Source organism: Lactuca saligna, chromosome 5 (genome assembly GCF_052625555.1).
Source record: "Lactuca saligna cultivar CGN05327 chromosome 5, ASM5262555v1, whole genome shotgun sequence".
NCBI classification, from domain to species: domain Eukaryota; kingdom Viridiplantae; phylum Streptophyta; class Magnoliopsida; order Asterales; family Asteraceae; genus Lactuca; species Lactuca saligna.
Window position 1 is genome coordinate 263595545 of NC_136421.1, and position 17012 is coordinate 263612556.

General features: G+C 33.0%; 2 protein-coding genes and 1 long non-coding RNA gene across 5 annotated transcripts; 2 read left to right on the plus strand and 1 right to left on the minus strand.

Moving 5' to 3' along the window:
- Positions 1-893: 893 nt before the first annotated feature.
- On the plus strand, positions 894-4035 carry LOC145047670 (O-fucosyltransferase family protein). 2 transcript variants are annotated; one of them, XM_078996007.1, is made up of 10 exons: positions 894-1307; positions 1562-1637; positions 1744-1811; positions 1906-1994; positions 2108-2305; positions 2376-2580; positions 2654-2821; positions 2896-3063; positions 3145-3332; positions 3443-4035. In XM_078996007.1, exons 1-10 carry the CDS (start codon positions 966-968, stop codon positions 3609-3611), a joined length of 1671 nt encoding a protein of 556 aa, XP_078852133.1. In that variant the 5' UTR covers positions 894-965; the 3' UTR covers positions 3612-4035. The 2 variants fall into 2 exon arrangements, with proteins under 2 accessions (XP_078852133.1, XP_078852134.1); XM_078996008.1 differs by lacking the exon at positions 894-1307 and adding an exon at positions 1394-1464 and having other exon boundaries at positions 3443-4033.
- A 79-nt stretch (positions 4036-4114) lies between these two features.
- Positions 4115-9596, minus strand: LOC145047669 (uncharacterized). 2 transcript variants are annotated; one of them, XM_078996006.1, is made up of 8 exons: positions 9342-9596; positions 7170-9251; positions 6952-7066; positions 6756-6844; positions 5847-6085; positions 5676-5762; positions 5492-5591; positions 4115-5420 (listed from the first exon to the last, which is right to left on the minus strand). In XM_078996006.1, exons 2-8 carry the CDS (start codon positions 9165-9167, stop codon positions 4545-4547), a joined length of 3504 nt encoding a protein of 1167 aa, XP_078852132.1. In that variant the 5' UTR covers positions 9168-9251; positions 9342-9596; the 3' UTR covers positions 4115-4544. The 2 variants fall into 2 exon arrangements, with proteins under 2 accessions (XP_078852132.1, XP_078852131.1); XM_078996005.1 differs by having other exon boundaries at positions 7170-9596.
- Positions 9597-13220: 3624 nt separating this feature from the next.
- On the plus strand, positions 13221-15631 carry LOC144998042 (uncharacterized). Its single transcript, XR_013660087.1, has 4 exons — positions 13221-13712; positions 13802-14002; positions 14140-14376; positions 15124-15631. It is a non-coding gene; the product is annotated as an uncharacterized LOC144998042 (long non-coding RNA).
- Positions 15632-17012: the final 1381 nt, after the last annotated feature.

The following is a 17012-nucleotide window of genomic DNA, read 5'->3' on the forward strand; positions in this document are numbered from 1 at the left end:
TATATTATGATATATTTAAACAAATAAAAATGAAAAGTTTGTGTCGAAAATCAGGACAAACTCAAACCCTAACTCCATTATATTCTTATATTGGCCAAAACTTATGCATGGTTCCAAGGAAACCAAAGCATACTACTTTTTCTACCAACACAAGACCAGAAATGAACAAAAACCAAACCTAAGGTTCTGGAGTTTTCTAAAATCCAAGAACACTCTTCTAAAGTACCTCAAAACATGAAATGAGAATCATAAGCAATAAATGTAGGAACTTTATACCTTCAAAAGCTCCAAAAAGTGCAAGAGATGCAAATTATGAAGTATCAATCACTTCCCCAAGCTACAAGATCACCTTCTTCATCATCCAAGAACATTCCTATGTTTGGAACATTAAAACACGCACTCAATGCACTAAAAACACACTCACACACAAACACACTGGATTTTTATTTTGGGGGTGGAGGCTGATGAATGCATGCAACCCTAAAAGTTAGAGCCATTATATAAGGCCCAAAAGCAAATACCTAGGGTTTTGAACCCAGTGGCTACCTTTTCGCGACCAACACGGGACCATGTCGCCATTTAAGTTATGTGGCAGCACCACAACCATCATCTAACTGTGCTGCCATTTAAGGTTTTTCCTAAAAACCTTATTCTCCTAATTTTAAGTACTTAACAGATCAATCCAGAAAACGGATATTACATATACTAAATTTTTGGGTTTTGTTTTAAACGCACTATTATCACTGTATGATCGACCATGATCCTCGTCCCAATACAGTAAGTATAAATTAAGAGTAGTTAAAAAGTAATTATTAGTTACCGTTCTAAAAAAAAAAACTATACAAAATAATCGAATTCGGAGACGACTTACTCCTTAAAAATGGGATGTACAGAAAAAGACAGGAGAGAAGATCTCACTTTTCCCCCAAACGTCACTACGCCTTGAACCCAAAAAATAATATGCCATGGATGCCACTCTCAATTACTACAGCAGCAGCAGCAGTGGCAAATCTTTGAGCTCACCCCCGTCTCCTCCTACTACTCATTCCACTTCTCGCCGGCGAGGTCGCTCTTACAACACTCGTCGACGGCGTCCACATCTCTTAAACGGAAATTTTTTCCGGCGACGGATCTTTGGCTACTTGCTTCTACTCCCGTTATTGTTCTTATCGGCTGTGATCACGTTCGTCGGCCCCTTGTCCGCAATGCTATTTCCCAATCCTTTGCCTGGCTCCATTTATCGTAGTCATGAGATCTTCCAGAATCTCCTGACTGACATTCAATCTGACACTTCTTCTGGAATCCAGGTATTATATAGTTTATTATACTATTATTATTCCCAATTTTAAATCCTTTTATCCCCAACCTTTACTGCTACAGTTCTGTAATATCTAAATCTCGAAGAGGGGGGCTTTCACATCTTAATTTCTATTGGTTTCTCATCTTTATCCAAGATAGATCACAGTATTGTCCATTGATTCAGCGAATACAGTAATTAATTGTCGGCTACATTACATTATATGCTTGAAGCTGATTGGAAATTTGTATTTTGTTGACTTAGTTGTCAGATGTATGGAGACAAAAAATGAAGTTGACAGAGCAGAAACCTTGCCCTATAACATCTCATCAATATCTTGGTATTTGTACTTCTACTTCAATTCAGTGGTAGTCTCTTCTAATGATTATGTATTTTTCCATCTTCTTTATGTGTACCTATAAACTAATGAAAATCTTTTATAACAGAAACTGGCATACCTGATCAATACTTGATTGTGGAGGCAAATGGTGGTCTAAATCAACAGCGTTCATCTGTAAGCCTAATGAACATCCATAATCCATTAGCTTACTTATTTTCTTCTCCTCCTTGTTATATGTTAACATAACAATGAAATCTTTAAATGGCAGATATGTAATGCAGTGGCAGTTGCAGGTCTTTTGAATGCTACACTACTCATTCCTCTTTTTAATTTTCATAATGTCTGGAGGGATAGCAGGCAAATCCTATTACTTAATGAACATCCATTAATCTTGAAATGCAATAAGGAGTTTTTTTTTGAGTTTTTGTTGCTTGCAATTAATATTCTTTTCTAATCTTTGTTCTTTACAGTGAGTTTGCAGACATATATGATGAAGACCATTTCATAGCCACCCTTAAAGAATATGTTAATGTAGTTCGTGAGCTCCCAAAGGAACTAATGGAAAATTATAATTTTAGTATAAGCAATATACCAAACTTTCGGGTCCCAGCTTGGGCATCTGCCAATTACTACTTAAAACAAGTTTATCCTGTCCTCAAAGAACAAAGGTTGGTTCTTAATATTATTTTAAAATCTGGGTATTTCTTTATTTTTAATTCTGTGAAAAATTCAATTCAGGATTGTTCGAATAGCTCCTTTTGCAAATAGATTGTCTCCAAATCTCCCTCCTCATATTCAATATCTTAGATGTGTTGCTAATTATGAAGCATTGAGATTCTCTAACTCCATCATCACAGTTGCCAAGATGCTAGTCAACAGAATGACTGTTGATAGTTCAAATTCAGATGGAAATTACGTTTCTATCCACCTTCGGTTTGAAGAGGTGTGATACTATTATTGTCCATTTGTTTTCTCAGTTTTATAGTTTCCAATCTTATTGATTGCATGTGATTCAGGACATGGTTGCCTTTTCATGTTGTGTGTATGATGGAGGGAAATCTGAACAACTTGAAATGGATTCAATACGCCAAAAAGATTGGGGTGATAAATTTAAACGTAAAGATTATATTATAGATCCTGTTCGTAATCGAATCAATGGAAGGTGTCCAATGACACCTTTAGAGGTTAGTTTCAAGAACTCATGAATTTTATAATTTCTTGAATTTTACTTCGTGTTTGAGGGTTAATTTCTTTAAAGGTAGGAATGATGCTAAGGGGTATGGGATTTGCAAACACAACTCCAATTTATTTGGCATCAGGAAAAATATATCAAGCTGATAAAAATGTAGCTCCTTTGAGGAAAATGTTCCCCCTTTTACACACAAAGGAGTTACTTACTACCCCAGATGAGCTTGCTTCATTTAAGGTTAGTGTCTTAATACATTAAGCCATATTAAGGTAAAAAGAAACAACACCTTAGTTTAACTTGTGTAGTTTCTTGATGTAGGATTATTCTTCAAGGATGGCTGCTTTGGACTACATTGTGTGCTTTTTCAGTGAAGTTTTTGTAACAACACAAGGTGGAAATTTCCCACATTTTTTGATGGGTCATAGGAAATTTCATTATGGACATGCAAAAACCATCATGCCAGATAAGCGCAAGCTTGTTGTTTTGCTCCACAATACAACCATAAGGTAATTCATAATATCTTGTATGAATAAACATATAAGCTTATGATTGATGAATCTTTATATTTGAGTAAATACAATACCAAAATTGTTTTTTTATTTTTATTTTTTGCTAGTTGGGATGAATTCAAGAAGGAGATGCAAGTAATGCTAGCTGAAAGTGACCACAAGGGTGTTGCGATACCCAATATCAAGAAAATCACAAGAAAAAACTCGTTATATTTAAACCCCTTCCCAGAGTGTCAATGTCTTAAAAAACCAAATTTATTTGAAGAAGAATATTGATGCATTCATGATTGATGTAAGAATGTGAAAATTCCATAAGTGAGGTCTAAGGTTGGCATATATGCATGCATGCCCGTTCAAGATACCCTGATACTGTGATTTACCTTCCTCATGTTGGTAATGAGACTGGTTGGTGGTGTCAAAGATATCACCATAGATTTGTACTCATTCCATGATGTGGCTCTTATAAGGCTTCAAGTGAAGATTTTAGTTTTGTGAAGCCACATGGATTAAAAGTTCTCTTTTTTTTTTTGACCAATAGATTTCTAGGTCTCAGATTTTAGGCTCTGTGTATTATATTATTAGTTAATATTCATTACTGTTGCTTTTAACCCTTTTCCTATATGGGTAAATGTATGACTATGGTGCAATGTAACAATATATGTAGTTAAAGAATAATGTATAAATCTATAATGGTTTCTTGCGTTTGATTACAAATATATCATTTAATCATGTATTCAATTTTATAAATCAACATAAATCCAATATAGAAAATAATGGTGTGACTAAAGAAAATAGATCTGAAAAGTCAAATACTACAGTCGTTATGATACAAATAAGTAAATTGTAATGGCAACACCAATACTCCCGTTGAAGATAGTTGTAATTATAAATTTTGTTACATATCGAATAGAATTGGTAAAAAAATTACTCTGATAAATATGTTGTCCTCAAAAACCCAATCAACCTAATCGTTTATTAACTTTTCTTGATACAACAACAGTGAGTCAAGTCGAGTCAACCCACAAAACCAATTACAAACTCAAACCTCATCAGCAGCATCTTGCGTTTATACATTCCATTCCAGGCTCTGCAGCAACTCACGAATGGAATTACTTTTCATGTGATTTGGAAAGATTTTGGTTCATATTCTTCCCATCATCTTCAAATCAATAGGTTATATAACATAATCAAAAGCTTTAATATGGATTTTCATTTCTCCTTTCCTGTTGAAAATTGAATTAATTCTGCTATATTTGCAGCTGAATTTGGAACAGATGGAAGTGATTCCATTCCAGACAATTGTGGTTTGTGTTCAAGAGAAACGTTTAAGGATATTGCGTCCATTGGAATAGCATCAGTGATTCCGTCATCCTGCACATCCGTTAGTTCTTTGCTGGAATCGGAATCCGTAGATACAGAAACTGATTCCTTTCCCATGAGCTCACGTGGGTTACCTGGAACGGAATTGGCACCACCTGTTTTGGTGGAAGGCATCACATTCCCATTCTGTGGAGCAAATCCTACTCCCTTGGAATCGGCATCAGCAATTCCGTTTGTAGTCTCATTACCACCCCGCACACCTTTTCTCACCGGAATGGCAACAGAAATAGCAAAATTTTCAGTACTCTCTTCACCATTCTGCATAACTGTATCATCACCATCAAGCTGAACATCGGAATCACTAATAACATTTGGTTTTCTTTTCAGAACCGGAAACGGAATATCAACTTTAACAGAACTGATAGAAAGAGTGGCATCGCTAGCATCTTGAGAACCGGAATCCGATGGAGCAATTCTTTGTCTCGACTCTTTAACATCGGGAGAACTTGATTCCGATTTGTCAGGCTTCGGAATGTTGCTTTCCAATTCCAATTCCATTCTTATCTTATGTAATGATGAACCTTTCTCTGGAATTAGCGGTTTCTGCAACATATCTGTTCCAGGAAACACCAACATGTTGATGGACCTCATTTCTTGTCTGTGTGTTTCCTCAAGAGGCTTGAAACCAAAAACATCAGTCCATGTATGCATGTGTTCAGCAATGGCAGGAATGATCAATTTCTCAATATGAAGGGATGAGAGTACCTGAAAAGAAAAGGGTATACAAGTAATTTACACGCACCAAAAGCAAATAAAAAGGTTCTACTTTTTCTTACCGATTCAATAGCAGATAACAGCCTACGACACATCCCTTGGCGTCTATACATATGGCGGGTCCCAATAAATGGCATCTCTGCTAGCTGGGTCCCGTGGATCCTAAACAAATTTTATTAAAATTTGAAATTAAGGTCAGAAATTGACAAATTTTATTAAAAATTAAGTAAAGCAGCAGAAGCCTACCTGATGGATGCAGCACAAATCATTTCATCACCCCTCTCCAATATAGCTGTAAAGAAGCCACTGTAGTTTAACCTGTTAAAGTTTGATCTGCAAAAAAAAATTACAAAGAATTAGCAAATTCAGACATCAACTTAATGGGTAAAGAAAGTAACAGGGTATTGTTAGACTTACCCACAATTGTAAACAACATTATGGATTAAGTTGATTCCACTTCTCCTATCAAGAACAGGAACAAAGCACTCATCAATGACTGAAAGAGCAACAGCTAGCTTGGAATTGCATTCCACTCTTTGTGATAACTCCATGGATGAAGCATCTGGTGGAAGATCTGATCGACGAATAAGAGACCATGAGAATCCAGAACCCACTTCATGTTTCACCCCAAGAAGCTTCTGCAGGTGGCTGTATACCTGCAAATTCAACATAATTACAATTTACACCACAAAACTAGAAGAGAGAATGTCATAAACAAATAACACAACAAAAAGATAGTTTCTCTTTTTTTTTTTTTTTATGTCCTCCCAAGGAAATTGGAACTTTAGATATTTCTTGCAACTTTTAATTGTTATAAATATTGTAACATGTTGTGTGTAACTTTCACTGACTTTAATTGCTATGTTTCAAGAAAAGAGGCTGTTTTAACAATCTCTTGCATCTAAATGAACACGAGTGTTATTCTAGAAGTCTAGTGTAGAATGTAATCTTTCCCTCAAACTTCTTTTTTAACAATCTTCCTATTTTGGTCTTCCATATTTCTAAAATCTAAACACTCCCCAAAGTTACCATATCCCTAGAATATACCAAAGACCTAGTCATTAAAACAAATATTTTGTCAATGAGTTCTCTCAGTATGCTTATATATACATGCACAAAGGCACAGAGCTCTAAACATAGAACAATCTAAGAGATAAAGAGATATGAATGCAGGGTAATGGTGAAATGAGAAAAGGTGAGAATATAAATCATGATCTCTTTGCACACATACTGCACATCAAGCTTAAAGCAAGTGAAAACTAATGATGATGATGATTATGAGATTAAAACCCATTAACTCAGAATAGGAAAGAGAACTTTTAGTACCTCTAGACACTTCTGGCCACAGAATGACAGGTTTGGATCAGTGGGATCAACAGGCTTCTCATTCATCTCCAGGCTGCATGATTCATGATCTGCAACAGCAACAAGTTTTAAATTTAATCCAACCAACAAACATTAAAATCACAGTGATTAATGAAACAATCATATGATCAGATCACAAACAAATAGCAAACATTACATTTTTTCTCACAAAGGCAGCATGCAAGAAGTTGACTTTCAGTTCTAACACCAGCTTCAGTTTCACAGTATTTACATGAGCAATTTGGACAATGCCAATCACCTTGAGGAAGCATCTGAAATCACACGATTCATAACAATGAATTCATAATACACATACAAATAATATATCCATATATCCATGGGTATAATATAAAGCAATAAAAACACAATTAATACCTTTATGCCTAAACAGCTCTGGTGAAAGGTGGATGGACAACCATCACAACAAATCAAATCACCACCATCGCCACATAAGCCACAGGTGTCATCATTAGGATCATCACCATCAACATCTACAGCATAAAAACCCTTCCTTTCCAACTCTCCTTGTTTATTCCATGCCTCAATCTGACACTGCATCAAAGATTTTCCAGATTGTCCAAAAATATTCAGATATGGCTGCTTGAGTTTGCTTCCTGCATGAAGCTCAAACTTCAAAACTGATAAGATTTTGCTACAACAGCCACAATGGATTCCATCTTTTGTAATCCACCCTTCTTGCATTACTCGTGTCCTTCTTCTGTTCATATATTCAACTTTCTCACTCATTTCCACTGTTCCAGAATCAATCAACCATGAAAGAAGGGTTCGTTTCCCTGAATAGGAAACAAACCTATCATTTTCAGAGCCTTTCCCTTCACTTCTAACCAACAAAACACACCTTCCGAGTTTTCGACTTTTTTGCCCCTGTGTAATTTGAGAATCATATTCATGCCCAAGTCCAACACTTCTCTTTGCAGCAGGCCTCTCTTGCTTGACTGTTTCCATGTAATAATTATCATTTGAATCATCAGCATCACCATTGTTGTTGCCTTCATCTCTTTTCTTCTTTTTCATTTCTCTTTCAATTTTCTTACGGGTTTGCCTGGTTAGTTTACTAAGTGTTTCAACGGGTAAAGGGGTAAATTCACCACCAACTTGTGAATGATCTTTCTGTTCTTCCTTTTGAAGTGCCTCATAAGCTTTGATTATAGACCAATAAGCAGTTCCTGTTGGATTGATGTAGACAGCATCAAGGTAGTCTCTGTTCCTTCTTGGTCTATAATCAATGGTCCAACCAGCACCAAGAAGCATACTTCTAATCTTCTCTCTTAATAATTGCTTTTCAGTGCCACTTCCACGTTTAACCTTGCTTTCCTTCCCTTTAACTGGAGTATCTTTTTTGGTTTGTGGGGTTATTCTTTTTTCAATTTTAACCATTTTTTCAGCAGATGGTTTTATTGGTAATGATGTGTCACTATCATCTAAAACTGGCTTTTCCAAATCCAAATCAACTTCACCTTTCACTTGATTCTTAAATGAAACTGGTTTCTCAGGATGCCTTGAAGCAGAGTGCAATGAAGATGGCTCCATAGCTGCTTTTTTCCTATTAGGACCTTCCCAATGATCATGGCTTTTATGGGACATGTTCTGTTGTTTCTTTTTGTAAACTACTGGCCTAGATTCTTTCCACTCTTCAACTTCTGGATGATGATTATAACTTTGATGTGGAACACTCATCTGCTTATGCTTTTTTACCATCACCTTTAGGACACCATTTTTCCCTTGCAACCTGATAGGTTCATCAGAAACTTCTCTGTAATTAAGGGGTAAATGGGATTTATCGTCCTCCATCTTGTATCCACTTTTGATGCCATGAATAGGCCTACTACTCTTTCCACCCAAAATGGCATTCCTTTTATCATGAAGGAATTCCCTTCTCTTATCATCGATTATCCTACTACTACCACTTGCAGAATTCTTTAGATCCCCACTTTGCCAATGTAACTTCAACCCATGTCTATGATCGTTAGCATCCTTCCTATTCATCCTCTCATGGAATCCATTATACTCATCAAACTCATGCATATTTATCCCATTATTTACCCTTTTCTCAATCTCTGATTCTCTATTTCCCATAAAACCCCTATTACTAAAAGATGAACCATTGTGAAAATTATCAAGTTTTTGGCGGTAAGGCTCTGTGAACTCATCACTGGACTCGGAATCACTCCTAATCGGTCTGGGTCTTTTTTTCTCTTTTGCCGAGTAATATAGCTTCCTTGATGACGAATCGCTAAACCCTTGAACTCCGCCAACACCATCTGCTACCTTCTTTTTGATAATCAAGCATCCAGAAGAGCTTTTTTTCTTTACCACGTCTATCGAATGGACAGATCTCCCCACCTCTTTCATGTCACCAAAGATAAACAACAGATGCCCCCAATTCTATCAAATCCGACATAACAGAAACACCGGCAATCAACGATACTTACAGATCTAGGCTCGCCAAATTGAAACAAGACAACAAATCAAGATCAACGACCTTGAAAGCGAAAAGGCATGTGAAAAGAATATAGGTTTTCTTACCAGGAATTAAGTAAGAATAAGCAAAGTTTCCCAGCGGAAAAATGTCGATTAAGGGAATTTGATCAGGGAAAACCCAATTTCAATCCAAGGACTTGGATTTGCGTGTGTTGGAAGAATACTACTAGTGTGTATCTGGGGGTCTTGTAAGTTGTAATGATGCAATCTATAGCATGGATCGGATACCTGTAACATTAGCAGGCAAAACCCTTTTCCTCCATTGTATCCGGTCGAATTATGTTATATTAAAATTCTTTTAACTTCTTTTTTCCTCTAGATTTGGTTTTGGCATTTTAAAGCTTATAACTGGAAATAGATAATTATTTTTTCGTTTATTTATATTTTAATAAGTAACGATTTTTTTTTAAATGTTGATAAGTTACAGCCGACCATAATAATTATACGTGAACACTTCTAACAAATTTGTTACTAAAAAAAATTTAACCAAATATGAAAAAACAAAAAGATAACTACAATGATAAGTTAATTTCTCTTCATTTTTATTTTACCTTTAAATTTTGATCTAATATCTAACCTAAATGATATATATTTTAAAATCATAATATTTTGATAAATATCTTTTTAAAATATTTTCAATAAAGTTTGCTCCGTATCTTGACTTGTTTTTTTCTATAACAAATTGAACATGCTTTGCAAGTATATGCAAATCTCAAGTGTTCTCATAAATTTTAATTTTTATATTTAAATCTTAAACAATAAAATTATTAAATGATGATATGTGTTTTACCGGTCAAATCAGGAGTTTTTATTTTATTTTTATTTTTTATATCAACGTAGTGTATTTTAAATATATATTTACCACACTGATGTAGTTCTAAAAATATTTATCATTTATGTTAAATTTTATATCAAATCAAAATTAATATGCAAATTAAAAAAGAAAAGAAAAATTGACTTATCATGATAATTACCTTTTCGTTTTGTTCATATTTGGGTAATTTTATTTCTGTACACATCTATGTAATTAACTTATTGGAAGTGTTCACATCTGACAATTATTTATTAATATAAATAAATAAAATAACTTAATAGAATAAAATATTTTTTTATTTGTATATATTTAATTATCGATTTTTTTTCATAATTAACTATTTAATTTGTTTTTATAAACATTCAGTCTTTATAATTAACTACCCTGGTTAAGCAAAAAAAAAAAAGTTAATAAGATAATATATTTTTCAATTTATATACATTTAATCCTTAATATTTTTAATTTATTCTTTATTTTATGTTTTCTTTCTTCTTGTCTACATTTTAAAATCAATAACTACTAATTTGATGCTCTAAAGCCTAATTTCTGTAGTTGCAAACATTGGATGTTGCAGACATCAAATATTTACAATCAAGCAACATGCCATTTTCAAAGTGGCCTATTCATTTTAGATCAATTAAATATTTTTCTTTTTTAATTGCACTTTTTATTGTAATGACTACACATTGGAATCTTAAAGTCATAGTTATACTTTTAACTGTGGTTTCTAGGTCTCCAACCTTTTCACAACTAATTTATTGGGTTCCAAAACATATAGTTATCTATTTTAACATCTCGAATATTCAAATTTAAAGGCGTTAAAAGTACATATCCCTTAAGAAGATTATGTCCACGAAATCACTTTGTAGTCTAAGAAAACAGGGTAACAAATATATCATCTCTTATTCTTTAGTCTCCCAAGTAAGGTTTTGTTTATAAGTAAGGTTTCATTTCACCTATAAGTAACCCTTCAATACGTAACTCACGTTGATGGTTAACTTTTCATATACCATGATGTTGATGTTACATCAAGCAAATATCATAAACATGTGGCCTCAAATATTTTCAACATTGTTCTGATAAATAATCTAAGACTTTATGGACATAACCTATAGTTGCTACTTGGTTCACTTGTCCACCAAAAACTCTTGTCATCGTGGTATTGTAAAACAAAATAACGAAAAGTAACATTGACAAGGAAAAATGGTTTATGGTATTTTTCGTAGGCCACACCTGTGAAATGATCAAAAATGGCTTGTGAAAATACCACAAACATATAATTTATGAAAATACGAAAAACATATAATTTCACATGCATGGATTGCGAAATTACCAAAACTGACATACAAAATACCGTAAACAAGTAAATTTGTAGGTACGACATACAAAAATAACATAATTTACAGGGCCGGTCATATGAAATTAAATCCTGAAAGGCCCAGGACAAACCAGAGAATAAGGATCCCTGTCGTTATTATAAGTTTTTTAATTTTTAAATAAAAATATATAATATTTTTTTTTTGGATAATCTGCAACTGTCCACTTTGCATCCCCTTCCCCATAATTTATCAATGAAATTATTTATGTTTGAATTTTAAAATTAGTCTGTTTGTAGATATGATGAGTAAAAATACATAAAATTATCTGCAAAAAGATCAAAAATCTTTTTTGAATTAAAAGCAAAAGCAAAAGCAAAAAATTGCTAGAAACCTATTTTAGACACTTCAAATATGGAAAAACATTTATTTTCGCAGAAAATATATGGAAGATGGATTTTTGCTATTTTGTAGTGTTTAATTGTCAAATCTATACAATTTACAATCTATACGAATATAACAAAAAAGAAACTTACTACCTTCGACCCATTTATACTCTTTTTTCAACCATATTGTTCAAAGACAAATTTCCTATATTACGAAATCAAAAGTCGAAAAATGGGATTTTAGCTAAAGGCCCATTGACCCATTTGGTAGTCCATCATGTCCATTTCGTAGGCCTTCTGCACTTCTCTAACAAATTGGTGAATGGTGATTACGTTTGGAAAAAAAAGTTAATTTTTTTTATAATTTTTTTTAGAAAAAAATTTATATTTGTTCTTAAATTATTAATCTGTTTAGTTTCCCATTTCTTTTTCTTTGCGTAGGGCGGGCTTTTATTTTTTTTTTGACATATTCTTTTTTCTTAGATTAAGTATGCATTTTTTTTCCCTTTAATTCTCCTTTTTCATGGTCGTATAATCAATTAATCATGCTTCATCTTGAATACATCATATATCAAGCTTTGGGCTCCAGTTTCGCCTCAACATCATAATCAATCATCGAATCCTAAAAACTAAATTAAAAGATATATAGTTTTGTAATAATTTCGCTGCTCATGTCATTACTAATTGATAATTTAACGACTTACAGGTCATTGGTGGGTTTTCTAAGCATGCAAAAAGAGAAGTTGGAAAAACTATCCAACAATGAGTCATGGAAATGGATGGTGGAAGTAAATATGGAAGGTGGCTTCAATTAATGTTTCCCATACGAAGGTGAATGTGGGTGGTTTTTGTTTCAATGAAATGAAGAAAAACACCATATGGTTTAAAGTTAATTTGTCACATTTGTCATTTTTGTGCAACAAATAAATGTTTACCCGATTACAACCAACATGTTCTGTTATACAATCAATTTTCGTCATACTGTACTTTCTAACGTTTCATAACCTTTTACACATTCACTTTACTGGTAGCAGACCTATTTACTCATCTTTTTTAAGCATTTGCATCATTTAATATTTTTGTTAGGAGATAATGCAAAACTTGCAACCCAATTTCGTTTATCTGTGTAAATAAATTAATGTTAATAATGTTAGAATGATATATAGAATGGCTTGTAAATAGAGTATTTATATATATTGGTAGTTAGCTCTTGTAAATTTTATAGAATAAGAATGGGAAGTATCGAATTTATTAAGCTGGTTAAACCAAAACTTAAATAATCTATAGAGAAAAATATTAAGTAAAATAGTTGAAATTAATAAAGTTGGCCCCTCGATGGAGTATATAAATAGGAGATCTTCCATATCATTCACATGCCGTTATGCACCATGCAATCTCTCACTGTCCCATCTTCGTTAAAAAGTTTAAAATTATATTCAGATTTTTAAAATTATATTCAGATGGAGTATATAAATAGGAGATCTTCTATATGATAACACAGAAAACAACCAACATAACATAGAACTTCATATGCAGAGAGGTGCAACCCAAGAGTTAGAAATGATAAGAGTTGCTGTAGAAGACTTCTTACCAAAGACTAATCTTGGAAGATCCTTGTTCGTTTGTGCTATATGGATTGAAAGGGGCAGGATTAGATTTCTCAATTTTTGGAATTATGGTTCCAGTTTCTTGAGGCACTTGTTCATGTTGAACATAAGGATGAGTAGTAAATTAACCTCCTTAAGCCATGTAGCTCCATTGTCACAACCCTCTTTACAAGCTCTGCTACAGCTTGTAACTGGTCAACACTCCCTTCATTTAGTAATCGTGGTTCCACAATTTGAAAAAGACCGGTTTTCATTCATGCACTTGACAAAGTGGGTTTGGGTCTGTGTACAAGGTATGATATATATATAGAAAGTACTTTCAGTTAATTATTATATCTCTATATATAACTTATAATACGTAGTAACTTGAGAATCTCAGCAGGATAACCTTCCTGGAGGAAAACTAGTTGCAGTGAAGAGGTTGTTAGGCCACTATGGACAAGGCTTACCAGAGTTTAAAAACGAGGTTACAGTGATTACTATAAACTACAACATGGAAATCGTTATTGCATTAGATGAGATGAAAAGATTCTACTCTACCAATACATGCCAAATAGAAGCCTAGATTCCATTGTAGTATTTGGTTAGCCTCTTAATTCATTTTTAACAATAGAATTATCATTAAAAGACTAGCCATATTATTCTGTTTGTGAAAATATACACGCTTATTACTCCAAAATATACATAAACGTGAAAAAATTATCTTCATTCTTTTGCAAGATCCAAAGTTTTGCACATGATTGGACCATAATATGAGATTCACTATCATTATGGGAGTGACAAGAGGACTCGACTATATGCATCGTGATTCATGGCTGAGGATTATTCACCGGGATTTCAAAACAAGCAACAGTTTGTTAGACGAGTATATGAATTCAAAATTTTCAAATTTTGGTTTGGCAAGATCCTTACAAGAAAAGATACAAAAGCTATCACTAAAAGAGTTTTCGGAACCAAGTAAGTTTGTTAGTTTCACAAAGTCAAATTAAGTGTTGGTAATTTGTTATCATGAATGTTATTTAAGTGTAATGAGATTACTTTGTTAACCAAAAGTGATCTTGATAAATATTAAACAAGTAAGGAATGTGTGGAGTACACACTAATTTAAGTTTGATCAAGTATCAAAGTACACTGTCATTTAGGGGCGAAGCCCCTGAACGAACGGGGTTCCAGGGGCAAAGCCCCTGGGAGCAGGGTCCAAGGGGTGGTAGCCCCTGGTGGGGTCTAAGGGGTAGAGCCCCTGGCTGGGATCGACAGTTTTCAGAATACCCGTTTTATGACCGTTTTGGTGGTTTTGTGACGGTTTTAAACTGTCATATGATAGTTTTCAGACAAAGATCTAAATTCAATTTTTGGTCTCTTTTTTGGTACTCACAAAATCATATCCTCTCATTTTCTTTCTTTCTCTCTGATTTAATCTGAGTCTTATCCAATTGAAGATTTGGGAGTACCACCCAAATACTTCGATTAGAAAGTGATTATCACGATTCTCAGATTTCCAAGTGTCATTAAACCCATAATTTTAACATTAAGTGTATGCATTATGTGGGATGTTCTCTGTGAAATCTGATGTTTTTAGCTTGAGAATAGTATTAATCGAGGTCATAATTAAGTGGAAAAACGAACAAAGGATTATATCGATCCCAAAGAAGTACAAGCCTTTAAGATAAGCCATTGGAGTTGTATAATCTTTATATATTTCAGGCACAGAGTTTATGGAAGATAAGCCATTGGAGTTGATGCATTAAATACTAATGGAATCATGCAATCCAAATGAAGTGTTGAAGTGTATTATTGTTGGACCCTGTACAAGGACAACCTACATGGAAAACATGGTTTTGAAGCTTGGAGGTGAAACAGCTAGCCAGTAGCCACCCTCCCAACTGCAAAAGAACAACCCATTAGTTTTAGGAAAAAGAACATGCTACTTCTTCATCTATAACTTGTCTAAACCAGACACCCAAAGCAAAAACATTATTATAATCACTGAATTAATTAGATGGACGCTACCAATGTATATATGCTAACTACAACTTGGATTTATCAAAGTGGCTAACAATATCAAGAGTAGGGGTGTACATAAAACCACATAAACTGCCCGCACCGCATAACGCGATTTAGAACTTTAGTGGTACGGTTTGTGGTTTGAAATTTTATTAAACCGTACTTTGCGGTGCGGTTTGCGGTTTATAATTACAAAATTGCAATCCAAACCGCACCGCATGTGTGTATATATGTGTATATGTTTTTTGATTCAATGTCATAGTTAAGTACTATCTATGTATTTTAATTATTGTTATTATTGTATTAATTAATTCTTAATAATATTGTTTTTAAAAACCACCAATAATTATAGATCTTGTTAAAAGTGACACAATTAATCAGACATATAAGTTATACGAATGTACATTTTATCGTCGTATCAATAAACAGAGATATAAACTATATATAAAATGTTGCATGAAACTTAATTTCCACATCTAAATCATAATGAAATGCGAGAGTGTCATTTTGTAATTACGTATTTAAGATTAATAATATGTTACATTATGTAGGCGATTTTTTCAAACCGCAAAACCGCACAAAACCGTCTGCGTCAAACCGCACCACACAATGTTGTTTATAGCTTTCGCGGTGCGGTTTGTGGTTTTGGGTATAAACCGCACCAAACCGCACCGCGCACACTCCTAATTAAGATTTGTTGGAAATATATCCATCAATCAATAGGTAGACTAGGTGTGAACCCATATATTACATGAGTGTATTTTAAATAATTAAATATGTATAAACATTTGGGAAATTTGAATTTATAAGAAAAATGATAAAAATATTGAATTACTAAAATTAAAGTGTTTTTTTTTCTTTTAAACTTAAAAAAATCATTTAGATAGCATAATCAAATCAAATTAATCATATTTTATTTTAAAATTTTGAAATTATAAGGAAAATCCATTAATGAAATTGATATGCATTTATTATTAAATTTAAATACCATATGGAATTTAATAAAATAGGAAAACCACAAAATTACATATGGAATAAAAAATAATTCAAAATAACCACAAAATGATATGTGGCAAAATGAATGAGAATGTAACAAGTGGCAAAAAAAACCTTTATTTATGAGAGAAGACTAGTTGTGATACTCATATATTATACGGGTTAATTAAAACAAAATGTTAAATACAAATTATTAAACAACAAGTTTATTTGAATTTGGAATTTGAAATAAATATAAATTAAAAAAAATGAAAAAATTAACTTAAAATTATGTATTTAGTTCTCAAACATGTGTATTAAATGTGTTAATTATAACAAAATTTTAAATACGAAGGTTTCAGTTGTAAATTTATTTAAAATTGAAATTGAAGTTCGAAATTTGAAATTAATATATTTATTATGGTATGTTTAATTTATAGAAACTAAATTAATGGTATATATTCGATATCAATAATGATAAATGAAGTAAATGACAAATGGAAAATAAATATCTCAAAATTATGATAAAATTACATATGACATAATGCATTAGAGTGTGACAAGTGGCAAAAAAAACCTTAATTTATTAGAAAAGATTTAGGAGTAGATTAAAA

Excerpts from the sequence above, each read along its gene's own strand:
- LOC145047669 (XM_078996006.1), bottom strand. The coding sequence starts at position 9,167 with ATGAAAGAGGTGGGGAGATCTGTCCATTCGATAGACGTGGTAAAGAAA. Across the intron at positions 7,067-7,169 it reads AGAGCTGTTTAGGCATAAAG|ATGCTTCCTCAAGGTGATTG; the intron begins GTATTAATTGTG and ends GTGTGATTTCAG. Across the intron at positions 6,845-6,951 it reads CTGCCTTTGTGAGAAAAAAT|ATCATGAATCATGCAGCCTG; the intron begins GTAATGTTTGCT and ends TTGCTGTTGCAG.
- LOC145047670 (XM_078996007.1), top strand. The coding sequence starts at position 966 with ATGGATGCCACTCTCAATTACTACAGCAGCAGCAGCAGTGGCAAATCT. Across the intron at positions 1,995-2,107 it reads AATGTCTGGAGGGATAGCAG|TGAGTTTGCAGACATATATG; the intron begins GCAAATCCTATT and ends TGTTCTTTACAG. Across the intron at positions 3,064-3,144 it reads ATGAGCTTGCTTCATTTAAG|GATTATTCTTCAAGGATGGC; the intron begins GTTAGTGTCTTA and ends TTCTTGATGTAG.